The sequence below is a fragment of the Podarcis liolepis genome, assembly GCF_965112155.1.
Source record: "Podarcis liolepis genome assembly, chromosome: 17".
Lineage (NCBI taxonomy): Eukaryota > Metazoa > Chordata > Lepidosauria > Squamata > Lacertidae > Podarcis > Podarcis liolepis.
In genome coordinates, this window is record NC_139571.1 from 2699896 (window position 1) to 2726473 (window position 26578).

A 26578-nucleotide genomic window follows, 5' to 3' on the forward strand; every position below is an offset into this window, starting at 1 on the left:
CAAGTACGCTGCAAAAAGAAGAGAGATTTTATTGGTTTTTGAGAAGAGATGATAGGAGGTTTGCTTGGAAATAATAAATGGAGGAAACAATTACTCCCCACATCTACTTCTCCAATATACAATCTATGTCAGAAAAATGGCACTAGGAACCAATCCCACCCTCCGCCTCAAAATGTGCTGCACGTTGGCTTGGTTCTAGGCAACTTGCAATGCAGACAGAGCCTGGAAGGAGGAGCCCTGCTCATACTCCCTGTGCCCCGTTCCTTGATAGAGGCACAGCAGTCTTGATTTAAAAAGAGGCCAGGTACCCCCCCAGCCCCCTGTAGCTGTGCACTGGGAAGGGGGCTTCACGTCTCTCGGGTACGGCTAAGCAGTGCTGCGTTTTCCTGCTTCATGGCCCGGTAGTCACTGAGGATCCTCTCCAAATTGCTCAGGGTTTTCTTGCTGGTTTCACTCTCAATCTGGGAAAAGAGACATTTTATTTTATGAATGGGTAGCAGTGTTCAGCAGGGAGAACTATTGCTTTATGATGGTACCCCAGTTGTGCTATGTAAGCAGCCATGTAAGAGTTGCATTCAGAATGGAAGCCTATAAATATTTTGAAATAAATAAAGCAAGTGTTAAGGGGATCTTTAAAAAAACCCACCACCACTTATTTCTGCTTGGGTGCTGAACCAAGTTTGCCTGCTAAATCTGGTAATGCTTAAAACAACCCCCCACCCGCCACACCTCGTGCATATCATGTGAATAAGACTGCAGCATTAATCTAGGAAGGAACATCGCGCAAGTGGCAGGTGTGGCTGGCAAGATGCAGGGGGACTCAGGTTCAACTCCTGGGATCGCAATTCTATTCCTACTCATCATGGGAAAGGGGGAGAAAGACACAGATCTGGAGGCCACTGAGGTCCCACATCCTGTCCACAGGAAGTATGTTCAGGTGCCCACACTTCCTGCTTGCAACCTCAACAAGAAGAGCATGCTTTTTTTGTTAATCTGGAAGTAAAAAATAAAATCTGAGGTGCATGGTGAGTCTACAGAATCACAACGGACAGAGTCCATAATGAGGGCTGAGAATCAAGGGGCAGCCTCATCCGAAAGAGCAGAAGAGGCAGAAAACAGGCAGGAGGATATGGAATGTCCCTCTTTCTAGACTGAAATCTCAATTTCTGAGTGAGTGAGATCAGAACCCCCAAGTTTAAAAATTAATTTTAAAAAATCAAAAGGACTTTGATGTGTACAGATGGCAGAATCTGCAAGCTTTCGGCACAGGGGTGGTGGTAGGGAAGCAGGAGAGAAAGCACGACGAAGCTAGAACAGAGGGACAGGGGTCCATGTTTGGCAGCTCATTTTTATTTCTAAAGAGGGAGTTGTTAAAAGGTATTTCCTGGTATCCTAATTTCTGAAACAATTTCCTCCACACTGCAAGACAATAATGTTTAATGTTTCCACCCACTTTCTGGCAGGCCTCACCTGCTCCTCTAAGTCCCGGATCTCCCTCAGGATGGTGCCTGTGTCCTCAATAGTCTGAATCAGTTGACTGCAGTTCTAAGGAAGAGGAAGAGTCAGAGTCAGCTGGAAAGGGATGTAGCTCTAACTGCAGCTCTATATCTGTATATGAATTAATATATTACTGCTGAGGCTTACCTCGTGCAGTGCTGCCAAATATTTATATGCCTTCCTCACAGCCTCGTCGCGTTTGGCATCCTGCAGAAAGAAAGAATGCAGAAGGGAGGGATGGAAAAGTTAGCAACTGGAAGGTCAGCCAAAGCGCTGCTCTCCATCTCCCCACCCCCCAAAATCTGATCCCTTGCCTTCACCTTAAAAACCAGCTCATCAGTGACAGCAAAGGTCCGGTCTACCTTCCCAGTGAGGCCATTGATCTCCTTCTGGAGCTCCTTGGTATCTGACAAGATCTTGAGAAGCACAAATAGCAGGCGTTAGAAAATGGAGACTGTTAATAGGTTGAAAACCCAAACTCGGGAACAAAGACAGATAACAACAGTGGTAACAACAACAACAGGCTGTAAACTAACAGCTGGTTCTGTCCTGGGGTGAGGGATAGTACTTGTGGTCAGCATAGCTGGGCTCCTGCTGGTAGCCTGCATGGCAGGATCATCCCTGACACAGGGAAATGCTGCTGAGGGGCACCATCTTCGCATGACCAGACACACTGATACTGTGTTGTGAAATGATGCATGTCTAAACAGTGTGTCACCAACATGAAAAAGTTTGGAAGGCTCTGCTCTACCAACTGAGCTATCTCAGTTTGTTGACTCTGAGCTTAAAAGTGTGAGGATCCATCATGGAAAAGTACTGCATTTGAGGCAAAACGTGAAAGCTCACTACTCATCACTATTTGCACATTCTAACCAGGTTAGGACAACTTTTTCCTTGACATTAAATGTTATGTATCTGCAAATAACGTCCTCGCTGCTTTTAATATGTAAGGACCCCTGAAATGTTCAGTCTTCCCCACCAGCTTTCTGCCATGGGCTCATCACATAGGGCTCTCACCTGTGTACAGTGACGTAAGACAAGGCTTGAGAAAGAACTTCACAGGTGCCCATTGTTTTACCTTTGTGATCTCCTCCTTCTGCTTACGAATATTGCCGACAATTTCTAGGATGCGCTGGGTATAGGCAGAGCGAGAGACATCCTTGGGAAGGGATTCTAGCTCCATAAGCTGGAGACAGAGTGGAAAGCAAGAATGGGACTGGGTTACAACAAGCAGACGAATGTGCAAATGGTACAGGGGCTCTTGGAAGAGACTACGGAGTTTCTACCCCTGAGCCCCATCCCACTGTGCAGAGACCCAGTACTCACTCGAGGTGGCAAATGTGTCTGGACTACACCATGACCAAACGCTCCTCCATTCACACAACAAATCCCTGCACAAAGAAAGCTAACATGCAAGGGGGAATGCCAGGCTAGTTCCCTCAGGCATGCTTTTTTAATGAGGGAGCGTTCCATAATGTGATGTAGCCTGGACACAGGTTCACCTGTTCAATGAGGCCAGGTGGAATTGTAACTAGTATAAGTTAACAAACTGACTTATGAAACAGGCGAGTCCTCTCAGCAGTACTGGTGGTTGTAAGAATTTTTCTGAGATACTGTCACCCATTTAAAGCTAGCAAATATATCCCAATTACAGAGAAACAGTAAAATGTGGAGTGGGGAAAGGATTCTCATTATTCATTCTCTGTGGAATAATCACCGCACAAGAAGCAATGGACCATAAATCACCTTGTGCATACCGAGCTTTGCCGGGAGCCCTGCACCCCAACCCACCACCCTAAGACACGTCACTAACCAGCTGTTTGTAGAGATCATCCTTGTGCTTCGCTTCATCCGCGGCTGATCGGATCCGCTCATGCAGCTCCCTGATCTCTGACAGGCGCTGTGATGATTCCAGCTGCAAAGGGGAGCAGACAAGAGAGTGTCACGGCTGCCCAGGCTCCCTCCCAACCCTTGAAGGACTCCTCACACCCTTTCGCTTGCGTCACCTCCTTGGAGTCATGGAGGGCCTTGAGCTCCCGGAACTCCTGGATCAGAGGCACCCGGTGCTTCTCCCACTGGGCGGCCAGCTGGATGACCCGCTGTGCACTGCTCTCCACCACCACCTGCAGGAGACCAAAAGTGAACCTGAGATTCTAAGCCTCCTGGGCTCTCTCATCTGCTATGTGGTGTTCTATGCCATTTTTGGAGATAGCAGGTAAGACCCTCTACACCCACATGCACCAAACCCCTTCCTTCTTCCCCTACTGCTCCAATCCCGCTTGGCTCACACTGAGGACATCGGATAAGACGGGTGCACAAGTGGGTGGTGGACAACTGTGCTTAATGAAAGCTCCCTCCAAAGGCGGATTCAGGGTGTTCCTCTTCCCTGCTTCCACTTACAACTACAGCCTCCTCCACCCATGTCCACACCCATCTGTTGCCTCCCCTTTACCAAGCATCCTGCCACTCAACCACCTGTAGGTTTCTAAAACCTTTCTCAATGGTCCCCACGGAAACTCCAGTAAGCACCCCCACCCTCTGCAGCCTCCTCATGCCTGGCAGCCCATTACCTGCAGCTTAGCCATGTTGTTCTCTGCATCGGGAAGCAGCTGTACAGCACACCCCTTCACTCGCAGCACCTGCTCCCGCTCTGTCACTCCCAGCTGCCGCTGCCGCATCTCCCCTTCCACCTGAAGAAGAAATGGATCCCCCTCAGGACTGACCCAAGGTGAAGCCCAAATGGGGGAGGGGGCAGGCACCCAAGAACACCGTGGTGTCCTTGCACAGCCCCCATTTGCTTCAGAGGGGCTTCCTCAGGTGATCTGCCGCATGCCCCATGGGCTAGGGCTATATTTCTCCCACTCTGCCGCCCACAAACCTTTCTGGAGACCATGCCCCATCAGGGCCTTGGGAGTCCTTCAGCTTTTCCTCTGCCAGAGGTGCTGCAAGTGCCGCTGAGAGCCAGAAGGAGATCCTAGAGGCCCTTTAGTTGGTGGGGCTCAGCCAGACAGTGGGGCTGCCATCCCCCGACTGATTCTTCTCACCTGTGTGAGAGTCAACCCCAGGGTGGCGATCTGGCCTTCCAGCGCCCCAATCTGCTCCATGAGGTGGCCCAGTTCACCTTCCAAAGCTTCCAGTTCTGTTGCCTGGCGTTCCCGTAAGTCCTGGGGGGAAGGGGGGGAGTGATGCTTGAGGAATCAGAGCTGGAATCCTGTCTTAATAAACCCTGCATTTATGCAAAAATACAGCTCAACCCATCTCTTATTACAAGTATAATTTCTTTTTGTTATTACTTGAAATTCCTTACCCACCCTTCATCAAAAGTATATGACAGCCTTTTTGGCATATCCAGTTCCCTGTTCCAAAAATTGCCTCTATTCTGGGTGATGCTGTGTGAATAAAAGATATTCATACAACACACCCACACACAATTAGAAAACACACATGCACAACAAAAGGCATTGAGACAAAACACACACACACCCATTTTTCCTCCATGTAAAACCACAACAACCCACCACAGAGCCCACTCTGGTGGGAAAAAAGGGGGTGACAGGCAAGTTGCCCTCTTGACCCTTCTGTTGCAATGGAGGTGCAGGACCCCACGGAAGTCTGTTAATGCCGAAACAAGTGGCTGGTGGAGGTGAAGATCTTTGTATAGTGGTCAAAGAAGCAGGGCTCTGGGCTCAAAAACCCATCATGAGTCTTCCTTGGTAAACAGCTGCATTTTGTTGCAAATCCCCCCCCCCCCGAAATCCAAATTTGGACAATTTGGATTAAAGTAAAAAGGCACCCCTGCTGACAATGCTGAGGATTGATCAGCTGTAGTGTGAAGATCTTAAAGATGTTATTCTTGCAAAGATGAATGTCTGGAAGAAGGGAGCAGGCAAATGTTTCAAGTCATTTTATTTGCAAAGAATTTGTAAAGCTGCCGTTCTTCCCAGAGTATCGGAATTAGAAGAATTCAAGAAGAGAAGAGAAGATTCTAAGAGGAAATCAGGGTCCTATTATTTTTAACAGAAGATTCTTGGATGTGTTCACCAAGTTATTTCAACAGTTCCTGCCACCAACTGCAAGCTGCTGACAATATGTGACATGAGGATCCCCAACATCTGCACTGACTTCCTGTTCTCTCTGCAGCACAATTCCAGGCGATGGTAATAAAACCCCAAAGCAGCTTAAGACTTGATATACCTAAGAGACCATCACCTCCCATGTGCCCCCTTGCCAGTGTGCACACACATGCAGTTTTTATTCATTCCAAAAGCAGAATGAGGTGGCATAAAGCACGCCCCAATATTTTTTAGCCACAACCCCCTTCCCCTTTAGGCAAACAGAACTGGCTCTCACCAGAGCCCCCCCCCCCTTTGCTTTACCTGTTCTGATGTCCGGGACATTGGCAGCGTTTCCACTTGCACTGGCGATTCTGCCTCCTGTTGGGAGACCAAACAGAGAGTAATCATAGACCATCACCTCTTCCCAAGCATGCTCCACCCCTCCTTGCTTGCTCCCCAACCGACCTCAACAAAGGAGATTCTTCGGCTGGTGCTGCTGAATAACTCAAATCACTTTGATCCAAAAACCCGTTGTTGTTGTTGTGCCTTAAGCCCCCCCCCCCTTCTAGGCCCTCCCCAGTCCCCTTCATACCTGCTTATAGGCCAAGTGCTGCGTGTGGGTGAAGCGAGAGCCCTTGGCCAGAGCCCCAGCATGCTCACGGCCAGCACCAAAAGCACCCAGGAGCTGAATCAGGTCCTGGGCTGTTCCCTGGTGGGCAGGCCCAGCACGAGGAGATGCCTGCCGGAACTGGTCCAGGAGGCGCCGCTGCAGCCGCTGACGCTTCCATTGGTGGTATTCCTGAGGGGAGGGCAAAGGGAAATAAGGGGCGGGGTTTGGCAGTGCAGACTGGAGATTCGGTGGGGAGTGGGAATACAAGCCTCCTCAACTGGGATTAGGGCGAGCGGATTCTATTCCCCTCTACCAAGGCCAAACCGTAACACCTCTAGTTAGATCAAGACTTTGGAATGCGGATGGTCCTCTCAGAAAACTCAGGCATCCAGGAAGGCATTCCACACATTGTGAAGGACCTCGTAGAAGGACAATTATCTGAGTGTGCGGTGGAGGCAGGAAGAGATAAGATTGCTACTTCCCTTCTTGTCTGAGGTCAGGGGTGGGATCTCTAAAGTTCTCTCAACCTAAGGGAAAATCCATTTCTCCTAGTTGGGAGAGCACTCAGAAACCTCTCTTCTAGAATGACCAGAAATTCCTGGGCTAAAAGGAGGAAGAGGAAAAAAAATATCTAACATAACACAAGATCTAACACAAGATCTACCACTGCACTTTCTGCAAGTGCTCACCGTTATATATTTTTTCTAAAATGTTTTGCATTCATTTTGAAAAAATGGGTTGCAGAATATCCCCATTTGCAATGGAGCTGATGTGAGAGGAGGCCAGACTTGCAGTAGTTTCCCTGAGCCTCTTGCTCTGGTGTCTTACTAAAAAGTGGCTCTGGTTTTGTATGTCATATCCTAGACAGACCTCCCCCGAGAACTCCAGACCTGCTGTAGGCCAACCAAGAAGTAGCATATCCTTCTTGCCATGTAGAAAACCAGGGCTCCTCCCATCCCTGTGGCCTTCAGATCATTCCACAAACCACTTTCTTCAGCGCCTCACTGTGGGCATGTTCTGCTGAGTGGAGACGAGTGCTGGGTCAGGCTATTGCAGCTCCTTTGAGGTGTGCTCAAGAGGGGAAGCAGGAAGGTGAAAAAATATTCCATCAATAGCTAAATGGTAAAGAGGGAGCACAGCTCCTCCCAAGTCCCAAAAGTGCAGAGCAGCAGGACTGGACTGAATTGGAGTGTGTGTACGTATGTGTCGTAGTTCTCCTATTTGCTGGCCCCTGCCTACCAGAGCAAGTAAGAAGAGTAACTCACACAACTTGTGCTCTACACCACAGATGGGTGTTGTTGGGACTCCCATCAACCCTAGCCAACATGACCAATGATCAGGGATGATGGGAGCTGCTGTCCAGACACACCTGGAAGGCCATCCCTGATCTAAAGGGAAGGTACCTTGACTTCTCTAGACACAGTTTCTCCTCTCCTCTCAAGAGATGTGGGTGTCAGGGAGGGAACAAAAGACACCCCATACATAATGGAAGAAAGGAAACTCAGACAGAGGAGCCCACTTCTGGTGTGACTTTAGAGTGCTACAACGACCACCATGTAATAGCAAAGAGAATGAGCTGCACACCTGCAGTTCCTGGTTCAGATGTATTTCTTCCATGAATCGCTAAGGCGGTCTTAGGCAAGTCACAATTTTTCTGGCCTCACCCACACCGTGTACAACACAGGGCACTACCCTTCCTCAGAGGGCAGCCAATGCAAACTACCACCGCCATGCTGCTGACACCAGCCACCGAGTCAGGATAAAGAGGCCGCGTGCCACCCATTGTGCCACCCACCTCCGGAGTCATGCGTGATCCAAGGCCTTGGCTCTTCCACTCGTTCTCCCAGTCTTGGGCTGTGCTCAGCTCAGCCATATTAAGCTCCAACAGGGATGGCATCAAGGATGCAGGTTGGGACAGCTGGGCTGACACGGGGGGCAGGAACTTGACAAAGAACTCTTTCCTTTCTAGGGAGAAGAGGATGAAGCCAGTTACACTGACACACACTGGTTAGCCCCAGCCCCTGCTTTGGGGTCAATCAAGTTGAGCCAAATGTTGGGAGAGCAACTTTCCTCCCCTTTCTTAACCCAGGAGGAGGCCTGCAAGTCCTGCACTCAGCAGCCTGCTCCAAGTTCCTCATTCAGAAATGGTGAATTGGACCAAAAATTATGTGTTTAAAGAGAAAGGAATTTACAGGTGTTTCCCCACCTACATGCATTCAACTCATGCATGACCACATATACATGTGGTGCTGGGAAATAATTTAAAAAATCAATTCAAACTGTGAAAAGGGCAAAAACAGCCTGAAAAGAGCATAATACCACCAGCAGCAAGTGAATCTGCCCCACAGCCAAGCACTTCGGGGGACTGGTCTACCTGCCTTGCTGTTTCCACATGATCCTTCAGTGTTGTCGAAGACTGAGAGCCACCACTGCCACCATTCATGCCAGTCTGGTAAGTGCCGCTGGTTTTTAAAGGGTTTTTCAAGGGTCCCCAGAGGTTTATAGGGCGTTCACAGTCCTTTACACTGTAATCCTATGTGCACTAACTTGGGACTAAGGACCACTGGACTCAACAGGAAATACTCTCAGGATTCTAGGGATAAAATGTTTTTTTGGTTTAGACAGACCCCTAATTGCATCTGTCATTCTAGCCAACTCAATGTAATCAAATAATTTTTCCTGCCATTCGTTTTTTGTTGGTGCTGTCTCATTTTTCCAATTTTTTGCAATTAGGGTTCTCGCTACCACTGTTGTGTAACAGAATCTTTTCTTGTTTTCCCTAGTGATAGCTGAATCTAGTATACCCAAGAAGAAGCCCTTAATTTTGTCACATGACCACATATGTAGTAGCGTCCCCTCTACCTGGTTGCACCTCCAATACTTTTTTGATTTTGTTTTATACATTTTGTATATTTTGCTTGGTGTTAAATACCATCTGTAAAACATCTTTAACAAGTTTTCCTTTATCACCTCGCAAGCTGTCAATCTCCAACTCTCCTTCTATAATTTCCCCCATGATGACAATTGAATAGGTTGACCTACATCTGCAGCCTCTTCATCCTTAACCTCCCATTCCATTAAGATTCTACACATTTTAGAAACTGCCTTTGTCTTATTTTGTAATAATTCTTTATCTAATATTGAAATTTCACTTGCAAAACCTTTTTTTAAATCTGCTTTGAACACCTTACAGTGGTACCCCGGGTTAAGTACTTAATTCATTCCGGAGGTCCGTTCTTAACCTGAAACTGTTCTTAACCTGAAGCACCACTTTAGCTAATGGGGCCTCCTGCTGCTGCCGCGTCGCTGGAGCATGATTTCTGTTCTCATCCTGAAGCAAAGTTCTTAACCTGAGGTACTATTTCTGGGTTAGCAGAGTCTGTAACCTGAAGCGTATGTACCCCGAGGTACCACTGTATTTAGTTGGTGGTGCTGAATCCACCCTGTCAGGCGATGCTTTATTTCCTCATAATTTTTCAGTTTCAATTTGTTATCTTTTTCTTCAAGTAAATCCTTATATGTGGCCCAGTTTGATTCCATATTTTTCCTTTTCACTGTTATCACCTCTAAGGGTGAGAGCCACCAGGGCGTTTTGGGTTCTAATAACTCTTTATACTTTCCCCATACCCTATACATCGACTTTCTTATAAAATGATTAAGAAATCCTCTGTGGACTTTCACCTTTTCATGTCCTAGGTAGGCATGCCACCCATAACGGCTGTCAAACCCTTCTAAGTCCAATAAGCCTATATTTTGTAATATCATCCATTCTTTTAACCAGTTTAGACAGACCAAAACATAATACAAATTTAGATCAAGTAGTGCCAATCCGCCTCTATTTTTATTATCTATTAATAATTTGTGTTTAATTCTTGGTTTTTTATACTGCCAAATAAATCTTGATAAATCTCTTGCCATCCTACTTCTCCAATAAAAACATCCTACCTCTCCAATAATTGGTATCATTTGAAATAAAAGCATCATTTTAGGAAGCACATTCATTTTCACTAGCGATTTCCTACACAGAATGATAATTTTAGCTTGTTCCAAATCTTTAGATCCCTTTTAATTTCTTTCCAGATATTTATATAATTATCCTTAAATAAGTTGCTATTTTTATTTTATTTTAATTTAAATCCTGCCACTTTTCCAAATTTGAGGGTCCTTTCTATTTATTTATTTTTGTACGCTTCTTCCCATGATTTTGGTATTCTTCCTTCTTTTAATTCATGACTGTTTTCATTGGTTCTGACTGTGTATCTTCTAATTTCTTATATGAAATTGATTGTTGCACCTCCATCATCGTTATTGGTAAGTTTAATTGCTTAATTTTTCCACAAGCTATCATTGGAAGCCTGTTCTGTGCTAGGTATTTTTCCATCTCTTCTTGATATAGTTTCCTATAATAGTTTGCAATTTTTTTGCAAATTTCTTTGGGTTCTTCTATTGTTTTTCCTTCCTCTATTAATTTCTCTATTATTCTCTATTATTACATTAAGTTGGCTAGAATGGCAAATGCAATTGGGGTCAGTCTAAACAAAAATTCCAAAAAGAAGGGAAAATACAGAGATTACCGTATTTTTCGCCCCATTAGACACACCGCTCCATAGGACGCACCTAGTTTTTATGGGGGAGAAATAAAGGGGGGGGAATTATTTCCCCCCCCCAGGTGCGGGGCTGGCGCGGGGGAAGCCCGAGCTTCCCCTGACCCCAGCCCCCAGAACAGCCTGCTATCCGCAAGCCTAGGGAGACGCGCCCCAGGCTTCCGAATGCAGGCAGCTCTGCGCGACCCTTCGGAGCCCCGCGCAGCTTCGCGCGGGGCTCCGTAGGGTCACGCAAAGCTGAACGACCCCTGGGAGCGCAGGCAGCTCTGCGCAACCCTTCGGAGCCCCGCGCAGCTTCGCGACGGGATCCGTAGGGTCACACAGAGCTTCCTGAAGCCTGGAGAGCGAGAGGGGTCGGTGCGCACCAACCCCTCTCGCTCTCCAGACTTCAGCGAAAGCCTGCATTCGCCCCATAGGACGCACACACATTTCCCCTTCATTTTTGGAGGGGAAAATGTGCGTCCTATAGTGCGAAAAATACGGTACCTTAAAAAGCAGTGCCCTCAAATTAATACCTGGACTTGTTTTGATTAACTTTTACAAAACTAATTATGGTGTGAAAGCTTAAAATAGAAAGAAAAGGGGGGGGGAATGAAGTGAGAAGGAAACAGTTTACTAAATATGAAAGTAGAACCGTGCTGAGGATGAAGGAAGTCAACTAGAAGAAAAGAAGAACGGAAATATGGTTATATGTTCATTATTTTGTTCGTACTGGTTTTTGTATTTCCTTGTTAAGTTTCCTTTTTCCTTTTCTTTAGTGTTACCGTATTTTTCGCCCCATAGGACGCACCTAGTTTTTTTGGGGTGAAATAAAGGGGGGGGGAATTTATTTTCCCCCAGGTGCGCTGCGCTAATCCCAAAGCTTGGGGCGTGCGGAGCTCAGCGCGCCCCAAGCTTCTGGGTGCCGGCAAGGTCAACGCTAGCCGTGGGAGAGCCACGCAACTTCGCACGGCTCTCCCACAGCTAGCGGACTGCTGCGCTAATCCTGAAGCTTGGGGCGTGCGGAGCTCAGCGCGCCCCAAGCTTCTGGGTGCAGGCAAGCTCTCCGCTAGCCCTGGGAGAGCTGGGTCTCCCACGGCTAGCGGATAGCTTCCTGAAGCCTGGAGAGCGAGAGGGGTCGGTGCGCACCGACCCCCCTCGCTCTCCAGGCTTCAGCGAAAGCCTGCATTCGCCCCATAGGACGCACACACATTTCCCCTTCATTTTGGGAGGGGAAAAGGTGCGTCTTATAGGGTGAACAATACGGTATGTGTGTTTGTGTTGCAAAATAAAATAAATACGATGAAGAAGAAGAAAAAAAAGTAACTGTTTTTTGGGCTCTGATTTTCAGTTGGCCAGACAGCCATGGGTGGGGAAGCTGACTGCATGAACAAATACTGGGAATTGGCATGGCATTTCTTTCAAAAGTGGCTGGAGAAACCCAGCCAGATGGGAGGGGTATAAATAATAAAATCATCATTATTATCCACAATCCCACGTGCGCACATGCTCCCAGAATGCAATTGCCAAAGATCCACCAAGGACATACTGCTGGTGGCACCATCTACCCAGCCATGAACGGCAGGATGCAAGAGGAGCCCTTTGGGTAGCTACTCTAGGATCTCCCCTGAGAGGCTAAAAAAAGGGCCTCCCCTAACTTGGGGGGACTCTCAGCACTCTGGAAAACCCTCTTCTTTTCTAATCAAAGGGGATCTGAGGGGAAGGGCAGAGACTTGTTGCAAGAAAACAATGCTGTACAAGTCTAGACATATCAAGAGGGGTTCCATGCAGGAACTAAGTGGGCCCCAAATTTATGCTGCCTTTGCATACATGATTGCAACCTTACATGAGTGGGAGGGAAATAAACAAATGGAGAACGGGAAAAACCTGCCATTCCATGCCCTCCATTTTACTTATCCCCCCCCAGCTACAGGGCAAAACTCACCTGGGGGCACCTTCCCCAAAAAGGGGTCCGACTCTCGAGGCAGGACCAAGGGTTGAGCTTGGAATCGCTTCAGTAGGCAAGAACCCTAGCAAGGATAAGGGGGGAGGAGAGAGAGTCTGAAACAGCATCACCCCACTGAAAGGTAAGAAACACTGTAAGAGGCTTACAGGTTCTGGAAAGAGAAATATAAAACAGGTGGCAAGGAGTGGGGTTATAAAATGAATTACTTGCTCAAGGAGTTTACATACTCAACAAGAAAAATACAGCAATATCTTGTTTAAGATATACCAATGGATGCATAGAAATTTGATTGATTTACATATTTCTGCATGGTTTGTTTAGAGGCAAAGGTAAAGGTACCCCTGCCTGTTAGGTCCAGTTGCGGACAACTCTGGGGTTGTGGTGCTCATCTCGCTCTATAGGCCAAGGGAGCCGGCATTTGTCTGCAGACAGCTTCCAGGTCATGTGGCCAGCATGACTAAGCCGCTTCTGGCGAACCAGAGCAGCGCACGAAAACACCGTTTACCTTCCTGCCAGAGCGGTACCTATTTATCTACTAGCACTTGATGTGCTTTTGAACTGCTAGGTGGGCAGCAGCAGGGACCAAACAATGGGAGCTCTCCCTGTTGCGTGGATTCGAACCACCAACCTTTTGATCAGCAAACCCTAGGCTCAGTGGTTTAGACCACAGCGCCATTCACGTCCCTTAGAACAGTGTTTCCCAACCAGTGTTCCGCGGCACACTAGTGTGCCGTGAGATGTTGCCTGGTGTGCCGCGAGATGTTGCCTGGAGGGAGGCGGGCGAGGGCGTTTGCTTCCCGGAGGACTTGTGGGAAGCCGCCCCTTCCCTGGGCGACGCGCCGCCTCGCGACTCCGGAGTCAGTCCCGAGGGCTCTCGGAGGGACTCGCGAGCAACGGCGCGGCGGCTCCGGGGCGCGCTCAGCCGGGCCGCCGCGCGCCCCCGCTGCAGCTGCCCGGCGTGGAGCGCGACGCGGAGCCGGCCGGGCTTGGAGGCGCCCAGGTACGGCCGAGCCGGGCGGGGGCGGGGAGGTCTCGGTCTGCTGCGGGCGCAGGAGGGCGAGCGGGAGAGGGGGAGCCGTCGGGTCTCCTGGAAGGAAGCGAGGCGGTGGCTGAGGGGGATGCAGCCCCGTCCCCAGCAACAGGCGCTCCTCGAAGTGAGGCCACAAGTCGGGGCTCGGACAGAGCCTGGAAGCAGCGGCTCCGGCTCTTGGGAGCGGAGAAGGGGACTTCGAAAGCGGCCTGGAGGAGAAAAGCCCCGATGCAGCGAGAGCGGGGAGCGTGCTGCCTTGTCCAGGCCTCCTCACTTTGTGCCGTCCGCTGCCGGGAGCAGGACACGGGGGCTCCTCGTTCGCATGCTTTCCCGGGTGATCGGTGAGGGTTAGGGTTAGGGTCCCTCAGTCCCTCGCTTTGCTGCCTCCTCCCCCCCCACCCCCAAAGCTTGGAGGTTCCCCGGCAAGGGGGAGGGGAAAAAATTGAAAACTTTCACTTTTGTGCGTCCCTCCCGGCGTGACGCTGCGCGCTGACGTCACGGGGCTGTAATGGTGGTGTGCCGCGAGATTTTTTTCATCAAACAAGTGTGCCTTTGCCCAAAAAAGGTTGGGAAACACTGCCTTAGAAGTCAGTATTTGGGTTTCTGCAGATTATGAAAAAATCTATCGGCAAGGAAAAAAAGCCCCAACAGTGCAGACCAGACCCTAGATAGTCATATGAACCCAAAATCCACAATGACCTTTTGCAAAGGTTTCCTGCATTTCTCCACAACATGAGGACTGGAAAGGCTTTAAAATTTCAGCAACAGATCTTGCTTATGAAGCCGTGAACCTGAGGAGTGGGGCCATTAACCTAATAAGAGGGGTGAGGAAGCACACCTGTAAGAGCTGCAAGCGGGGGGTACGGCAGGCAGGGGGCACCCAGGGGAGCGCCAGTTGCTCTTTGATGGCAGCAGCAATGGCTCTGTGAAGTGTCGTTGATTTGCCTGCAAGGACACAACAGGTTAGAGAAGTTGCCACCACTTGGCCTCCCTGTGCCCGGGACCCGTGTTTGCCCAGCTTCCTCCATACCCACAGGCTGGTTGGCGTCCTCCGAGGCATCGCGTGGAAGCTTCTCTACCAGGAAGAGCAGGAGGCGTCGGATTTCGGGCTCATTGCTGTACAAGAAGGTCTGATAGCCAACTTCCCCTTGATACCCCAGGTCCTAAATGATGGAAAGTAACATGTCAGTCCCACAGTGGGGCTGAGTGGGAGTGGCCTGCTGGGTAAAGGCGAGGAGTGAGGCTCTTTGGTGCCTGGTTCGAAGAGAGATGGAGCATCTAAAATAAAGGTGTTCCAAGCTGGCTTAAAGGACCAGGAGCCCTGCTTCCTCAGTGCAACAGTCCAGACTTGCAAGGTGCTTGTGCTCACATGAGAACTCTCAAGAGGCCGCCTGGCTAACACAGTCCAGGATAGGACCATGGAAGGCCAGTCCTGCGAAATCAAGCTATTTGTGAACTGTAATGCCGTGCAACTACTTCTCAACAATGGATGATGAAAGACAACTTGGCAATTGCTCGCTGAGTCCCATGGATATTAAACATATTTCTAGCAGTTAACATAACCAATTTTCAATGAGAACTATTAAGATAAGAAAAAGTAGACACACACAGGACCCCAAACTCAAACACCTGTTGGCCATGTGGCCATCCTGTCTGTTGTCTTTCACGACTTGCTAGCTGACTGACAAAGCTACAAAGCTCTGCATAGCTGGGCGGGGGTGGGGCTCAGGTTCCACAAAAGCCTGCCAGAACTCTGCAGTCAGCCTGAGACCTTGCTAAGTCTCTCCCCACTATCTGAACTTCGGTGGGTAGCAATGGGCAAAGGAGAAAGTGTCATGGTGCCCTATTTGTGAAATAAGTGCTCAGATCAGTCAGGGCGACCACTTGCGCTCTGGACCCTTGCCCCCCCCCCCCCCGCTGATAAAAACCATCAGGGAGGGAACAGCTGGCTGGGCCAGGGAAGTGATCAATGCCTCTTTACAAGAGGGGGAGGTCCCTGCCTGTTTGAAGGAGGCAGTGCTAAAACCACTCCTTAAGAAACCTTGCCTGGATTCGGAAAACCTAACAAACTACTGGCCAGTTGCTAATCTCCCTGTTCTGGGCAAGGTTCTGGAGCAAGTGGTCATAGACCTGATCCAGGCGCTTTTGGAAGAAACTGATTTTCTGGATCCATTTCAATCAGGGTTTAGGGCTGGTTTTGGCACAGAAATTGCCAACTCTTCCTCTGCTTCCTTCTCTTCTCCCCTCCCTAGCTATCACCCTTCCCTTTTTTTGCGGGAAATTCCCTTATTTCAGCGCTGTTTCCTGCTGCTTCCCGCTGCTATCCCGGATTGTTAGATATCCCATAGACTGTCCCCGGGACAGGGGAGGCTGCTGATCCCTTATTTTCAAATCTGAAAGTTGACAGCTATGCTCCCCATAGCTTCTCCCTCCTCCTCCCTCACTGCCAACTGATTTCCCCTTCCTCTACTCTTTCCCAACACCCAATGTCCTCTCGTCTCCTCCCCTTGCAACATATCCTATGACCTCAGAGCAACAGCCATAACGGTAACATGGTTTGCAAGGGATGGGTGAGCACTGTGTGTCTGGAAGTTTATTTTACACATACAAATGAAACAACAGCTCTGGGAGAAAGCCAAGTTGACCCTTCTCCCTGGCATGCTAGTTATCTATGTACAAGGAGGTTTGGCATAAGCACCACCATCTGATACTGTGAAGCAAACTAATTGGCCTGAAGTATTCTCAAGTGGCTTCCTAACTTAGCCTTTATGTGGTGCTTTGAAGTATTCAAACACATTTTTTGTTTTAACCCCTACAGCAACCCTGCAAGACAAGCCCACATTTTCCATGTTTGGGATGGGGATGGAGGTGCCCAATAATATCCCACCTTGCTCCACCCTCAAAAGGAAAACCCCACTCAGAGAAGTCATAGTGAGGATATTACAGAAAGCAGGATGGAGACGGAGGGATACTCTGCATGTCCTTAAGCAACAATGCAGACCAGCCATTATTCACTTACTTGTTCACATAACAGAAATGCATTTTTATTTAACAGTAAAAGGAGAGCTGAAAACCCTTCCCATGCCTTACTTCCCTATAGTCATTTGCTCCAGCTACTTCTCCCTGTTTCCAGCACAGATACCAGAAGTGAGCTGGCAACAGAGAGAAATGGCAGGATCATGAGAAATATGAAAAGAACGGTGTCTACTACTTATCATGTTTAGTTCTGCCCTTGGATTCTCTGCATTTTGCTGTTGTTGTTGCAAGTTTCTAGCCCTTATGGCTATTAAAAATGTGAATGTTCAAGGTCATCAGAAATTTCTAAAGCCAGAGGGGATTGTGCTTCTGAGCCTTGTTTAGCTCCTGGCCACAAAGATGAGCAAAGGCAGAATATATTAAACACAATAGTTAGAAAAGGCAACTTGGAAATGTAAGAATTATGCAAATTTAGTAAAGCATCTCTGCTTTTCTTGTCACAGAATTTGGGTTATTATTCAAGAACACAGTCTTGCTAGTATTTCTGCAATAACTTCTCTGAGGTGTACAGAGGCACCATAGTGGCATGGGCCATATTTATGTGAGGAGAAGATAATTTAATGTTGCTAAAAAACAAAACAAAAACCTTTTGTCAACTGCACAACTGTCTGCTGTGAACACAATCTAGGTTTCTTGCTTGAGTGCCAGAATTCTTTTTTGATACGGCAGGAAAACACAACTGGAGGTCACGGACCAGCCACTTCTGGATCCTTTAACAAAAGTGGCCCATGGCTTTCCACCACGAGACCTAGAAGCTTGCTTTTCCAAAAATCAAATCTGAGATTTCCAGCAAACAAAATTCTATACTACACCAGATTTCTCACAACACCTTCCACTCAGAACTCATGACACTTAATGAGAGACCATCTACCACTGCACAAACTTTCGGAGATGAAGAGCCTGCTTTGTTCAATGCACCCACACCCTGGTTTAGTTGTAGTTACCTGGCAAGCTTGCGCTAGGCTCATGCCAATTCGGAAGCGAGCAGACATCCCTGGAGGCAGGACGTGGCAGAGACTTGAGCCCACAGAAGGATTGATGACACGAAGACATCGCACCACAGATTCAACTATCAACTCGGTGGTAAACTCCCGGATGCTCTGCACTTCCTCTGGGATATCCCTGGAAGGGGAGAAGGATGCAGGGATTATAGTCCCCTGCACTGACCATTTTCCTTTACTGCAACAGAAGAGCCTACATCTTCCACTCCATTCAGTAGGATGGAAGAACATGGGAATGGCTTGCCAACTGCCATACTTTTTTGCAATTTGTCCCCTACTGCTAAGACTCTGCTGCCATTGTACCACCTGTCCAAAAAGCAGCTTGTGGGGACATGGGATACAGTCTCCTTGGTTTGAATGTATCTAAACTGGGTGTTTGTTTGTTTGTTTGTTTCATTGGTTGTAAGTCACTTTGGGTTGCCTTGGGCAAGATAAAACAACAAAATGTAATAATAATAATAATTTCCCAGGGCCCTGCACTGCAAGAAGGCAACTGACTACCTGTACTGCCAAGAGCCTCTTCAGAGAAGAGCTGGTGTAGCAGTGGTGGCTAAGGCTACAGTCCTATGTGTGCACATGGGGAATAAGCCTCCTGGATGACCCCATTCAGCAGTTTCATGTAGATGTTGGGCTCAGAAACTACCTGGCAGCCAGTGGCGTTGGGCCACGATCGGTGCAATAAGCTCAAACTGTCTTGCCCCAGTGAGCAATCCCTTAAGGACTGCCTCTCTACATATGAACCTACCTGGTCCCTGAGATCATCTTCTGAGGCTCTTCTTTGTGTGCCTCCTCCATCAGACGTCTGGAGGGTGGCAACATGAGAACGGGCCTCTTCTGCAGTGGCTCCCCATTTGTGGAATGCTCTCCCTAGGGAGGTTTGGCTGCGCCTTCATTATATTATATATATATATATGTTCCTCATCAACCAGGCCTTTTAAATGCCCTTTTAATGTATTGTGGGAGGGGGGTTATTGGTTTGTTCTTGTTCTAATTCCAATATGAACTTTGTGGTTTTTCTATTGTAATGTTATGCTGTGAACTACCCTGGGATCTGCGGATGAAGAGTGGTGAACAAATTAAATAATAATACACATGGACATTATTACTGCTGTTCAAAGGGAGTCACAGAGCCACCTATGAGCTTCTGCAATACCATTGATTAATCCAACCTTGGTCACTAGGCAACTGCCAATTGCTTGCTCCCATGAAGCTCCTAGAAGCCATGAAACACCCAGCTGGAGCCAAAGCATCAGCAAGAAAGCATGATTCCCCAAGCAAAAACAAAGAGCCAATGGAACACAGCAAAAGCCGTAAGTGTTTAACCCCAATTAATTTCTTGCCTGGCCTAAGAGAAAGCCCTGGCATGAGCTTCTGGGTCTATTAACTCTCCTGTGGAACCCCATTCCCTGTACCACAGCCTTTGTTTTATTAGAGTTCACAGCAGGAAAAGTATTCTGAATTTCTAGAAACTGGCTTCAGCTTTTTAGGCTCCAGGCCTGCGGAATCCCATAGGAGACAGCAGCCAGCCACCCTACACCCCTACGTCAAACCCTGCATGAAGGCATGCTTCCAAACCCTTTTCTGTCTTTGTCCACCAAACCCATGATCGCCTATGGACACCACGCACCATAGTACCTGACTTCTCACCACACCCAGCCACTACTACGAAGAAGTACATGCAGCATAAAGATGGCCTTACGTCCCACAGAAGCGAAGGGAATGTATGAGGATCTTGTCCACCTCTTCCATGATGCCAATACATTTATGGATACAGGAAACCCTGTGCAAAAGAAGCAGCATTACAACAACCAATAAGCTGGATGCTTATAGCAGCAGGGCTTAAGCCGGGGTACCTACAAGCAGCAAGTTCCATGACGCCATTGGGACAAATTCTTCTTCTCCTTTTTCCTCTACAACAGGTTGGAGTATTAACCCCCTCTTTCTGCAACTTTACTCCTGTTTGCCGGTTAGGCCAATCTTGTGAATAATCTCTCAAACTGTAAGTTGCCTACAAATATATCTCATACATACCTGCCTGCCCACATGTTTTACTTACTTATTTAAACAATTTGCATGCTGCTTAACTACAATAGCCTCTAAGTGGTTTAAACAATAGTGTGAAAGGGGGTAGGCACAATTGAAAGATTTTCTGCTTTAAAAGATTTCATTGTCCTATTGCCTGGAGGCAACTCTTGCCACAGGCAACCAAGTCTATAATAGAGGTGAAGACCAGAACAAAGCGCAGCTCTCCATATGAAGAGTACAAAGGACATTCCTAGCCCAAGGGCCACAGAGTGCAATTTTTCCCCAAGGGTGACAGACTATTTTTTCCTGGGAACTCGCCAGCCAGCCAGGCAGGCAACAGCTACTCCTTGAGATGTGGTTCAATGATTTGGGATACAGCTAGTTCAGGACAACTAACTGGGCTTAGAAGAGTCGCAAACGGGCTTATAAAGGAAAATACCTTTGCTGAAACCTGGTATCCTTTTTTTTATATGTAAAGGAAAAAGAAAGTAAAGCTCTTCCACCAGCCTCACAAAACTGTTGTGGAAAACCTATATGGCCTGCCAATGTTTTAAGACCATGTAAAATAACACGGTAGGGATGCGGGTGGCGCTGTGGGTTAAACCACAGAGCCTAGGACTTGCCGATCAGAAGGTCGGCGGTTCGAATCCCTGCGACGGAGTGAGCTCCCGTCACTCGGTTCCTGCTCCTGCCAACCTAGCAGTTCGAAAGCACATCAAAGTGCAAGTAGATAAATAGGTACTGCTCCAGCGGGAAGGTAAACGCCATTTCCGTGTGCTGCTCTGGTTCGCCAGAAGCGGCTTAGTCATGCTGGCCACATGACCTGGAAACTGTACACTGCTCCCTCGGCCAGTAAGGCGAGATGAGCGCCGCAACCCCAGTCGGTCATGACTAGTCGGTCAGGAGTCCCTTTACCTTTACCTAAAATAACATTTGCCTGGCACCAGCTTCATATAATATAGGCAGGTAGTTAAAAACCTATTTTATTTCCTCAGGTTTTAATCAACACATTGTGGCTGGTTTTTTGAGCTGCTTTGAAACTGCTATTGTTACATTATGTATTGCTTTGTACTGTATTCTCTGTTTTATTGCATTTGTATGTAGTCATTTTATGCATTTTTAATAAATTTTAGAAAGGAAAAGAGCAAAGCAACAGGCACTCCTCATTGTTCCTCACTAGTACCTGCTATTCAAAGGTGTACTGCCTCTGAGGCAGTTCCTTTTCGCTATGATGTCTCATATGCCTCTCTCAAGTTCTAGTGTTCTGAGAGAATGAACCTGGGAGAAGAAACACCTTTCTTGCTACACTGTTCATGATTTCATAAGCCTCTCTCTTGCCTCCTTCTAGTCATATTTTTATTTCTAGACCAATGTAGATGCCATCACCCTCTTTATCAAGTCTGACCAATACTCCAAGTGTGAACTGTAAAGGAAATTAAGGCCAGGCTGGGATGGGCTCCAATTCCATGAAGGGAGCTGAAGAGAGAAAGATGAAGCCAGGTTATCACCAGCTGGGTGTGGGGTGGATGGAGGGAGTCAAATTCTAAGGCGATGTGAATAACACAAATACCACATCAGAATACCAGCAACCAAGGCTGTGGTTTGTGGCAGGATCCCCCTATTTCAGTGGCTCTGGTTTTCTAAGGCAGGGGTAACATCACATATTGTTGGGTTACAACTCCCATTGTGCCTGACCACTGGCCATACTGGCTGGAGCTGGGAGTCCCACATGTGGAGGTCACTACAATGGGTGCCTGAAGGTATCAGGAGGATGTACAGGCCAGAGTGGGCAATGCCTGTGAACAACTTGTAATGCTGGATTACAGTACAGATGCCCTCATTCTGCTTTTCCCCTTTGGGAGGAGGAGAAGCCTATCAATGGCCACCAGCCACAATTGCTGTTATTCTGCCACCACTGCTGGAGACAATATGCCTCTAAATGCCAGTTGCGTATGGGGAGACTACTGCTGCACTCTGGTTGTGCAGGCTTCCCATAAGCAACCAGCTGGCCACTTTGAGAGGAGGGGGCAGGGTCAGAGGGGCCATTGGCCTGAACCAGCCAGGCTCTTCTTGGGTTCTGCAATACACAGGACTTAGTTTGAGGCACAGCAACTGTACCTGTTTTTTGAACACATGGGATAAATTTAACTTCACAACTGTAGCCCTGCTGCAAGACACGCATAAGGTGTGTGGGGCTGCCAGTACCTGGCAGTACTGATGCTGCAGGAGAGCTTGTCACCCCGGCAGCTTCCACGTTCCTCCAGGGGGGCCCTGTCACCCACCCTGCTTCTCCTGTCAGCTGAGGGGCAAACTGCTGAAGCTCGGCTTCCTTCCAGAGCACAAGAAAGACAAAGATCAGCAGGAGGGTCAACAGCTGCTCCGCTCCGCTTGCTATCACTGCTCTCTGCTTGCTCCCCGGCAATACGTCCATATCCTCACCACACGCCCCCCCCCCGACGCGCGATAAAAGCCATTCAAAACCAAGTGGTTTGAGAGGATGAATTTTGGCACGTGCCCCTTCCCTACCCTGGAACCCGAGCACAGCCTCGCTGGGTCAGGCCAAGGGGGGGGCCCCGCAGCGCCCCGCTCTCATTAGGGGAAGCCCGAGCCCCTCCCGCCCCCTCGCCGCTGCCTCCCGCTCGGATCAGGCCTTGGCCGGGCGCCCCGGTAGCCCTCCTTCGGCGAGGGGCGCCCGGGAAGAGCCCGCCGGGCGGGGGGGGGTCCTGGCCGAGCCCGCGGGGCTGCCAGGCGGGGGGCGGCGGCAGGAGCGGCAGCGGGACCCCGGGGCCGAAGGGAAGCCCGCCGGCCAGAAAGCCAGCAGCCGGGCGGCGGCGGCAGCAGCACTCACCGCTCCCTCTCTCTCAGCCGGGCCAGGCGCCTGGGTCACGGGGCCCGCCCGAGGGGAAGGCGGGAAATGTAGTGCCGGGTCTCCCCGCGCGCAGCATGCTGGGATTTGTGGTCCAGGAGGCCGCGCAGTCCGGGCAGGAGGCGGAGCTTCTGAGAAAGGGCGTCTCCCTCGAAGCGGAAGCGGGAGGGGCCCAGAGGCCCAGGCAGAAATGCAAAACAAGAAGGTTCTGTTTAATGGGGATTAATTTAATTTTTAAAAAATTATTTTTCCTTGGTTAGGCAGCAGTGAGTGTCCCCACCACACAACAGATAGCAACTAAAGAGAGGAGGGTTCCTACTCTTTCTAACACAAGTCTTTATAATTTTGAATTTGAAGTTACATAACTTGCTCAATAAATGCCAGTGTTAATTCATTGTCCCTGTATTCTTACGTTCGTCTGTGCTTTGGGGTGTCTTACAAAATGGCCCAACAACGTACAGTAATCCACTGTGAGCCCTGCAGCCTGGAGGCAGTGCTGGACTGGTTTGGCTTTCCAGAGCAAAACCTTCCCTAATAATAATAATAATAATAATAATAATAATAATAATAATAATAATAATAATTTATTTATACCCCACCTATTATTCTGGGTATGGTCTTAAGACCACCATTTTGCTGAAGGTAAGTAGGTTTGGAACAAATTAGTGCTTGGGTGGGAAGAGTGCATTGGAAGAAAGGTGTGCTATAAAATAATAAAAAAATAATTTTCCCTCTAAGAGTCCCAACGCAAACTCAACCATTCACTGCCTTTCAGCCTAACCTCCCTCACAGGGTTGTTGTGAGGATAAAATTGTGGAGGGGTATAATAACCATTGGCATGGCATAACTGTGTACACACCACCTTGAGGTCCTTGGAGGAAAGGTGGGAGATAAATGTAATAGTAGATAATAAATAATTGAAATAAATGACATTGAATGATTCCTGCTTTAGAAAGAGGACAAACTCCTCACCTTGCAGTTTGCACAAATATACTAAAATGGCCTCCTCTGCAGTGGCTCCCCATCTGTGGAATGCTCTCCCCGGCAAAGTTTGCCTGGCACCTTCATTATACACCTTTAGGCGCCAGGCAAAAACATTCCTTTTTAACCAGGCCTTTGGTTGATCTGATTGACATCCTATGTCGTTTTAAAATGTGGCCTGGGGGGGGGAGTGGTTGGGTTGTTGTTTTTGTTTTGATTCTATACAGTGCTACCTCGGGTTCAATACACTTCAGGTTACAGACGCTTCAGGTTACAGACTCCGCTAACCCAGAAATAGTACCTCGGGTTAGTACCTTTGCTTCAGGATGAGAACAGAAATCGTGCTCCGGCGGCACAGCAGCAGCAGGAGGCCCCATTAGCTAAAGTGGTGCTTCAGGTTAAGAACAGTTTCAGGTTAAGAACGGACCTCCGGAATGAATTAAGTACGTAACCAGAGGTACCACTGTATATTGCAGTTTTTATGTTGATCTTGTTCTGTGAACCGCCCCAAGACCTCCGAGTATAGGGCGGTATATAAATTCAGTAATAAATAATAATCAATAATGTTTCATTGTGATGGGGTATGAAGGGGAAGAGATAAAAAATGCTTCCAAAGTGAACCCAAAACTTAAGACCTATGAGTGTGCCTATGTAATAACTATGGTTCAGCTACACCATGTGGTCTCCAATCTAGCAAGAACAGAGAGCATGCTGGGCATTGTAGTCTTTGTACCCTCCTTAGACACTCCTGCTGCTGGGCGGGGAGAGGAGGGAGTTGAAGGTGGACAATTGGAGGCAACTGTTTCCTAGCAACTGAAACACATCTTTCCGCAATAGGCCTTAAGCTGAGCCATCTTCAGCACCTGCCTTTTTATGGGTTGTAGCACCAGAATTTTTCAAGGATGGAAACAAAAAAACAAAAACAAAGCAAACATCAGCTAACGCTAAAAAGATGAATGTACCTTATTACAACGAATTGTTTATAAAAATGTAATAAAATAGGCTAATTTTGCCAAGCAATCAACCCAGACCAAAGCAAGCAGCCTGAAGAGCAGAAAGGAAAAAATAAAAAGACAGAGCACTCTAAAAACCACAAAATCTGTCACAATATTTGACCACCTGAAGAGAACCATCCAAATGGTGCTGGTGCCACCACCCACAACTAATTAACCCTAAGGGCCCAATCCACCCAGACCCTTCCCTTACTCAAGCTCCTTCTGAATGAATGCCGCCCCATCACAGACCTTCCATTCAGTAGGGCTTAAGCAGGAGAAGTGCCCCGTGTGCCAGGGCAAGGTTGGGGCCCTCCTCTGTCAGGATCCCCAGCTTGCAGTCCAGCTTACTTCATGCTGAGGCACCTTTGTAAAGAGGTAAGACCAGTTAAACCAAAGCTCACAGCTCTGTAACTTGAGGAGGAGGGAATGTACAGGATAACCTTTTAGCCCTCTTCCAAAAGGTTATCAGAAAACGAGTCCTCCAAGGCTACAATCCTCCCCCCACTTGCCTGGGAGTAGCCATGATTAGGATTGCAACCTTAATCAGTCATCTTAAACCTTTTCAGACCTAACTTCCCTCCTTTATCACCCATCTGTAATATGGATCCCATTATTAATTTTGCTGCAGTATATGCTTGTACAGTGGTACCTCTGGTTACGTACTTAATTCGTTCTGGAGGTCCGTTCTTAACCTGAAACTGTTCTTAACCTGAAACATCACTTTAGCTAATGGGGCCTCCTGCCGCCGCCGCCGCCGCACGATTTCTGTTCTCATCCTGAAGCAAAGTTCTTAACCTGAGGTACTATTTCTGGGTTAGCGGAGTCTGTAACCTGAAGCGTATGTAACCTGAAGCGTCTGTAACCCGAGGTACCACTGTAGTTACAAGTTTGGTGGATCAGGGGAATGCTGTGGATATAGTGTTTCTTGGTTTCAGTAAGGCTTTTGACAAAGACCCCCATGATATTCTGGAGTAGCTGGTAAAAGGTGGTTCTGGAAAACAAGCCTTATGAGGAATGGTTGAAGGAGCTGAGTATGTTTAGTCTGGAAAAGAAGAGACTGAGAGGAGATATGATAGCTATCTTCCAATATCTTAAGGGCTGTCACATGGAAGAGGGAAGAAGCTTGTTTTCTCCTGCTCTGAAGGGTAGGACTTGAACCACTGGCTTCAAGTTACAGGAAAGGAGATTCTGACTAAACATCAGGAAGAAGTTTCTGACAGTAAGAGCTGTTCAGCAGTGGAACGGACTCCCTCAGGAGACGGGATGGCCTTCTGTCATTGATGCTTCAGTTGAGATTCCTGAATTGCAGAGGGTTGGACTAGATGACCATTGGGGTCCTTTCCAACTCTGCATTTCTATTTTTTTTACCTGTTTTATTAAATTTGCTTAGTAACATAACATTATTATATGTATTCTATAAAACAAAGAATACAAAACAAAATTCATTCATACTACAATGCATTTCTATTATTCTAGTTCTGTTTTTCCAATTATTACTCTAGGATGGCAAGATACAAAGGCTCCTGTACTTTTATATAATAATAATAATAATAATAATAATAATAATAATAATAATAATAGTTAAGTTGTGGGTGAACATATCAGACGACACAGCGATTCTTCAAACAGCTCTTGTTTATTCACAGGCCAGAACAGAACCAAACTGAAGGGTTCAGCCAGACTGCTTATATAGAGCTCCAGTACAACGTAACTGTAACAGTTTGATAAAACTATCCAATCACTGAACGTCACTTTCAATCCCTTATTTGCATAACTATCTACAGTATGCCCCTGCTGGCCCATGGTGAAAACTTCAGTACATAACACCCCTCCCCACCGAGATAAGGCATTAGTTACAATCGTAATGGTTTCCTTATATACAGCATTACACATAATGGTAATCGGTTACATTTCATATACTTCCATTAGACGA

General features: G+C 47.8%; 1 protein-coding gene across 4 annotated transcripts; it reads right to left on the reverse strand.

Moving 5' to 3' along the window:
* Positions 1-4: 4 nt before the first annotated feature.
* On the reverse strand, positions 5-22707 carry CCDC22 (CCC complex scaffolding subunit CCDC22). 4 transcript variants are annotated; one of them, XM_083482518.1, is made up of 18 exons: positions 22652-22707; positions 19478-19558; positions 17722-17899; positions 14772-14904; positions 14580-14686; positions 12691-12775; positions 7958-8127; positions 6145-6351; positions 5874-5930; positions 4542-4661; positions 4068-4187; positions 3504-3620; positions 3311-3412; positions 2576-2683; positions 1818-1913; positions 1645-1704; positions 1471-1545; positions 5-461 (listed from the first exon to the last, which is right to left on the reverse strand). In XM_083482518.1, the coding sequence occupies exons 2-18, from the start codon at positions 19525-19527 to the stop codon at positions 348-350; spliced, it is 1899 nt and encodes a 632-aa protein (XP_083338644.1). In that variant the 5' UTR covers positions 19528-19558; positions 22652-22707; the 3' UTR covers positions 5-347. The 4 variants fall into 4 exon arrangements, with proteins under 4 accessions (XP_083338644.1, XP_083338646.1, XP_083338643.1 ...); XM_083482520.1 differs by having other exon boundaries at positions 19478-20394; positions 22573-22662; XM_083482517.1 differs by having other exon boundaries at positions 20987-22662.
* Between the last annotated feature and the right edge of the window lie 3871 nt (positions 22708-26578).